This window comes from Vulpes lagopus, chromosome 6 (assembly GCF_018345385.1).
Source record: "Vulpes lagopus strain Blue_001 chromosome 6, ASM1834538v1, whole genome shotgun sequence".
Taxonomy (NCBI): domain Eukaryota; kingdom Metazoa; phylum Chordata; class Mammalia; order Carnivora; family Canidae; genus Vulpes; species Vulpes lagopus.
This window is the reverse complement of record NC_054829.1, coordinates 47,132,683-47,139,087: the sequence shown is the minus strand read 5'-3', so window position 1 is coordinate 47,139,087 and position 6,405 is coordinate 47,132,683. Positions and strand designations below refer to the sequence as shown.

The window sequence follows — 6,405 nt, the reverse complement described above, 5'->3', positions numbered from 1 at the left end:
GGCTCCATGCAGGGAGCGCAATGCGGGACTCGATCCCGGGTCTCCAGGATCACGCCCGGGGCTGAAGGCGGCGCTAAACCGCTGAGCCGCCCAGGGATCCCCTCGTCTAGGATTCTTAAAGAAAAGCTAGGTGGTTAAGTTACTGCTCAACACACTAACTTAAGTATGAAAAGTTACCACCTTAAAAAGTTGAAAACGCAGCAAGGGACTGGAACTCTGGTTAACACTGTCATTTTTAAGTAACAGGGTCTGGTCCCGAAGAGATGTGTAAAGATAGGGCTCGAACACCGAAAAGCAGGGTTTCCTGGCAAACCCAAGCCTGGTAAAAGCGCCGCACTGCTTGGCCGACTCCACACAGAACTCGGGCCTCCCACGTGTCCTTCAGGAAATGCACAGAACACGAGGGATAAGGGAGGCCACGGAGGGGCTGGGAGAGGTACAAACAGCATACAGGGCTTTCCCGGGTGACTGAGGACGCGCGGAGGCTGGGGCGGGATGAAGCGAACTCGCTGAGCACCTGGCGGGCACCGACGTCCGGAAGCAGCCTGGGGGAGGCTTTCACCGCGGGAGAGGGCTTGCCGCGGGCCCCGCCCTCGGGAGCTCCCCAGTGGATTTGCTGCTCTGGTTCGAGAGGGCTGGGGGAGGCGAGAGCGCGCAACAGGGACGCAGAAAGTACGCGTATAGCAACAGGCGGGCACCGGTCAGAGTCCGAGTTTCGCGGGTCTAGGGCCTGACCGCAGCCGCGAGGCCTCCAGGCCGCCGTAGCCCCGCCCCCTCGCGCGTGGCGCCCATGACGCTGGGCGCGCGGGCCGCGCTCCTTACAGAGCTCGCTCTCACCGAACGGTCGGCCTGGCTGCGCCTGCGTGATCGGGAGGGGAAGTGAGGCGGTTTCTTCGGCGCCTTTTCCGGCGGCGGCGGCGGCAGCGGCAGAACTGGGAGGAGGCGGCGGAGGCCAGAGGGAGCCCGCGCTCAGGGCGGCGGCTTGAGGTAACCTCCTGAACTGAGCTGGAAAGACGAGTCACCTGGGCCTCCGCTCCCTTCTGGCCCGCCGGCGCTAACTCCCTTCTTCCTCTCTGTGTCTCTGCAGGCGGCGCACCGAATTCCGGCGAGGATCAATGACCTGACGAGGCGCCGGAGCCGCGCTGACTCTCGGGTGGCCTGGGTCGGTGGTGAGCCCGGTGCTCGTGGGCCGGCGGGTGGGCCGGAGGGCTTCGGCCTCCCGCGGCGGAGTGAAGAGAAGGCGGAGGAGCGGGAACCGCGGCGGCGCTAGCGCGGCGCTTGCGGGGGGAAGGGCAGTTCCGGGCCGGGCCGCGCCTCAGCAGGGCGGCGGCTCTCCCGGCGCAGACTCAGGGCCCCGGCGGCAGCGGCGGCTGGAGGAATCAAGTTGTGCGGTCGGTGATGCCCGAGTGAGTGGCGAGCCTGGGCCTCTGCCCCGAGGAGGCAACTCCCACGCAGGCCGCACGGGCGCCCTCGCGGCTGGGAGGCTTCGTTTCGGTTTCGCGGCGGCTGCGGCGTAGTTGGCTGAGGGGACCCGGGACACCTGAATGCCCCCGGCCCCGGCTCCTCCGACGCGATGGGGAAGGTGCTATCCAAGATCTTCGGGAACAAGGAAATGCGGATCCTCATGTTGGGCCTGGACGCGGCCGGCAAGACAACAATCCTGTACAAGTTGAAGCTGGGCCAGTCGGTGACCACCATTCCCACAGTGGGTTTCAACGTGGAGACGGTGACTTACAAAAACGTCAAGTTCAACGTATGGGATGTGGGCGGCCAGGACAAGATCCGGCCGCTCTGGCGGCATTACTACACCGGGACCCAGGGTCTGATCTTCGTAGTGGACTGCGCCGACCGCGACCGCATCGACGAGGCCCGCCAGGAGCTGCACCGCATTATCAATGACCGGGAGATGAGGGACGCCATAATCCTCATCTTCGCCAACAAACAGGACCTGCCTGATGCCATGAAACCCCACGAGATCCAGGAGAAACTGGGCCTGACCCGGATTCGGGACAGGAACTGGTATGTGCAGCCCTCCTGTGCCACCTCAGGGGATGGACTCTATGAGGGGCTCACATGGTTAACCTCTAACTACAAATCCTAATGAGCATTCTCCACCTATCCCCCGGAAGGAGAGAAATCAGAAACCCATTCATAGGATTATCGCCACCATCACCTCTTTCAATTGCCACTTTCTCTTCTTTTGAATTTGAACTCTGGAGTTACTGTTCTATGGTTGGGGAGGGGGGGGTTTAGGGGTTTCCTTTTTTGTTTCTCTTTCTCCCCCCCCCCCCTTTTTTTTTTTGCTTTGCATTAGGATGCTCCGATCTGACATTTGACATGACCACAAAGTGCTAGATGCTCTTACTGACTTCCAGCAAATGGGATGGGGGAAATATAGCAGTTTTTGGTAAAGTCCTTTATAATAATGGTTTGATTTTTTTATTTCGAGAGAATCTTTTTTGCAATGTATGCTTTTTTCCTTTTTGCCCAGTTTCCTTATCACTTGCTGTAGATGGCTTATTTTGCATTCATGCAGACTATGTTGCAAGTCTGTTTCATCTAGTAAACTGAAAATTATTGCTTAATCAAACTGCCGTTTGTCTTTTATATTTAAGGCCTTTACTCCTCCCTTATGAGTTTTACCTTTAACTTAGTAATTTCAAATGTGACCTTCTATATCTAAGACCAGTATAGTAAACTTAGCCTACAGTGGCAAATAATGAGTAATATCATTGTAATATGTTCCAGTTGCACATCAGTATGTTAAACAGGTAATGTAAGAAGTTCTTTGAAATGTCAGCTATTAAGTTCTGAAACATACATCATGCATGAGTAGGGCTAAACGCAAGTTCCTTATTACATAGCTAACTTACACTGCATAAAAAGATGAAAGTGTAACCCGTCAACAGATTTTTTTTCACTGCAAAAGTTAGCAACTTTGCTGTGTTTCCCTCTTTTTTAACTTTAAAAGTAGACTCTTTCCAGAAAATGGAGCAATAATGGTGTAGGCCACACACAGATGACATATCTGTAGATATCTTAAGTGACTTTGGGGCAAAACTGGAATATATACTTTTACCACATTTCAAATGTCTAAGACCAATAGTTTAAAAATTACTAGAATGTTTACTTTGTTCATTAATAAAAGCATTTAACAATTCAAATTATACACATTTTCTACCTAGTTGAAAGAATACACATTCCTGTTTTCACATTAGAGCAACTGATTAAGCTGAAGATACAAGTTTTTTTATAATTGAGTGATCCACATGTCCATTAATTAGAACACTGGAAAAGATGTTTTATAAAAAAGGTATTTAATTCTGTTTGATTGTAGGATTAACTCATACAAATAGATCTCCTGTTGGTTCATTAATACACTATCTCCTTTAAGGAAGGAAATGTGATGAATGAATGATGTGTAGACTTGAGAAATGACAATTAAAGGGGAAGTAGGATGAAGAAAGAACCTACAGATGACAATGAATGTAAACTTATTTTTCTTCAAGGGTAAGCAGTGTGCTCACTGGTGATATCCAGATCCTAGCAAGATTACTTGCTTAGCTTGTTAGGACCCGTAACTAGCTTATTGAGACCACTATGATGATACCTTGAACCAAATGTTAATGCTTGATACAGAATTGTGAGCAGCATCTGGTTCTCATATAGCCTTAAGGATTAATTTTAGAGATCCTCAAGGAATTAAACGTAGGGAATTTAAGAAATGTAGACTGCAAAGGCAGTATACAGGAAAAGGTGGAGTGGGTTTTGTTCAGGAGGGTGTCTGAAAACTAAAATGGAGCGGGATATCATGGTACATAGTTGGACAGTATTGGTCCTTCGTGCTTTGGCCATATTGTATAATGGAGCTTTTACCAAAGATGTATGAGAAGCATAAGGTATAAAAAGTTAACTATTGAAAGTAAAACTCTGACACATTTTACTTAAAGCAGATGAGAAAAGGTGCTATGTTGTAGGCTCCTGATGGTGCAGAGGGATTTTTTAATACAAAATGCAACTAAGGTATAGAGTTCTCAGTTTTGCTTTAGAAGTATTTCTAGAAATGAAGCTGACAGACACATCCGAGAATGTTTTAGTTGCTTTTAAATTTCCCAAAGCTCCACCATAAATTTAATTCTTAGTGTTTTAAATGATTGCATTTTAAGGTACATAAACATGGGTTATACAAATATCAATGCTATAGTAACATCTTTAAACAAGACAAGCACAAAGGTATAAATGCCTAAACTGGAGGAAACTTGAAACCCTCATCTTAATTCCTAAATGTAGTATTTCTAACTTGTGACAGATTGATAGGCAGCCATTTTTTTTGTGTTTTAAAATAACTGGGAGCATAGTTAAAATTTTATACATCAAGTGATTGCTATTGAATGTTGCAGGTGAGATGTGGTTATTTTTAGTTTATTTGAAATGTCTAACTGAAGGGGGGTGGGGGGAGCAAATATTTGAAATTTGGAAAACCCTAAACTTTTGGTAAGAATTTGTAATATTCATTTACATTTTCTTTAAGGATATACAAGGTTGGTAATTGATGTAGTTAAATTGAACCATGACCATTGGTGGTCATGGGGCAGGTAATTGTAGCCTGCGGAAAAAGTTATAATCTAGGAATTTAAAAAAGAAGATCCTGAAGTTTTTGTTTAATTGCATCAATTTCTGTGTTTATGTGAATTTATAAACTGCAGTAAGTTTTGAATGAGGTTAATCTTGTCTAATATAAGTAAATGAGTCTGTAGACTTGTGATCTCCCCAAACTAAAAAAGTACAGTACTTGGAATTGTGTTCTTTATGGTTGTAGTGTTGGTAAAGCACTAATATGCAGAAAATAAAGGAATTACACAGTGCAGTTTCTCACGTTATGTTACTCGTTTGGACTAGATTAAGTGGGACATGTGTGTTGGGCCGTTATTCTCCAGGGATGTATGGTATAAAGTGACTCGATTTGGGAGTCACCAAGCTTTTATAAGAACAAAAAAGAATTTGGTTCTTACAGTCCTGGGTGTATAAGAAGTCTTTGTACTGATTTAGTTCCACCAAGCTTAATCTGATTTTATGATAACTTAGGACACAAAAGCAGTTGAAAATAATTTTTAAAAACTAAGATTCTAAATAATTTCTATCGTACCATTTTTCCAAAATCACAAACCTTACTGTTTTTAGGAATAGAATTTTGTCTCTAAAGAATTGGCCAATAGAGTTGTCTTAACCCTTGACAGTTGACTTGGCAATTTTAAAGTTTGTCTTCTAAAAGCCAGTTTCTTGTCTCATAAGAATGACAGAATTGTAGCCACTTAGAAAACAAAATAGTTGAAGAATACTTTGTTGGATAAAAGGGTTTTTTAAAACATGTTCCCTTTTTTATAAGCATTCCCCCTTGAATCAGCAATTTTTGCAACTTGATTTTAGAATGTCTTAGTGTGTTCTCTAATAGGATTTAACCTCCACATTGATGTTCATATATTTAGTACCATGATTTACTAATGGCAATCAAGTACCAATTTATCAGTGATAGGAGAAGATATTTTACTCTTTAGTGGGTTTTTATGTTTTCATATGTTTATAAATACAGTAGTTATAATTTGAATGGTGGTGGAGCTTCCTAAATTCCCAGTTATATCCTCAGTACCTTCCCAAGTATATGTCAGGGTGTGGTAAGGTAAATACTGTCTCATAGGTAAAAATTGTAAAACATACATCGCAGTTAAAAAACTTTTAAGTCTGACTAATCACTGAGCAGAAAGTATTTGGAGCAGAACATTTGATAGAATATAGCTTCTTGTTTATACTGAACGGTAGACAAAGTATGAAAGATCACAATATTAGGAAGTTTATAAAAAGGAATGGTGGAACATGGAGCTACAGAAGAGGTAAAGTAACTTTTCCCTGATTTGCTAAACTTTTAAAGTTGCCAAACTAGATTAGTGAGTTTCATAGACAAGGAATACATACAAGTGAGATCAAAGAGGTGGAACAAGTCTGTAGAGAAGTTTAGGAATGACAATTGAAATTTGTTATTAAATAAGCTAAAGTAATAATAACCTTCCTGGGAATTAGTCTGTAAGAAAAACCACTTTGTGGGACAGTAAGAAAATGCTTTAATTTTGAACATTTTTTTTCTCTTTAAAATGTTTTATGACTACTTGAAACTATTTTAAAAGGAAAGTATTTGTCAGCCTTGTCCTTAAATACTTTACCACTTGTTACATTATTTCATTTGGATATATAGCTCTTCCATAGTGTTTGTTTTATAACTGCAAGAATAGATTTATTTATTGAGAGCCTAAAGATACACCTTGCACTATTCTAGGTATAGGTGATCCATCAGTGAAGAAAAAAAGGTCTGCCTTCATGGAATTTATGCTGGTGGGGATGGGGGGGGTTGTG

General features: G+C 43.8%; 1 protein-coding gene across 1 annotated transcript; it reads left to right on the top strand.

Moving 5' to 3' along the window:
* Window positions 1-846: 846 nt before the first annotated feature.
* Window positions 847-4,865, top strand: ARF6 (ADP ribosylation factor 6). Its single transcript, XM_041759473.1, has 2 exons — window positions 847-987; window positions 1,088-4,865. Exon 2 carries the CDS (start codon window positions 1,574-1,576, stop codon window positions 2,099-2,101), a length of 528 nt encoding a protein of 175 aa, XP_041615407.1. The 5' UTR covers window positions 847-987; window positions 1,088-1,573; the 3' UTR covers window positions 2,102-4,865.
* The last annotated feature ends 1,540 nt before the right edge of the window (window positions 4,866-6,405 follow it).

Coding starts and splice junctions, on each gene's coding strand:
- ARF6 (XM_041759473.1), top strand. CDS start 1,574: ATGGGGAAGGTGCTATCCAAGATCTTCGGGAACAAGGAAATGCGGATC.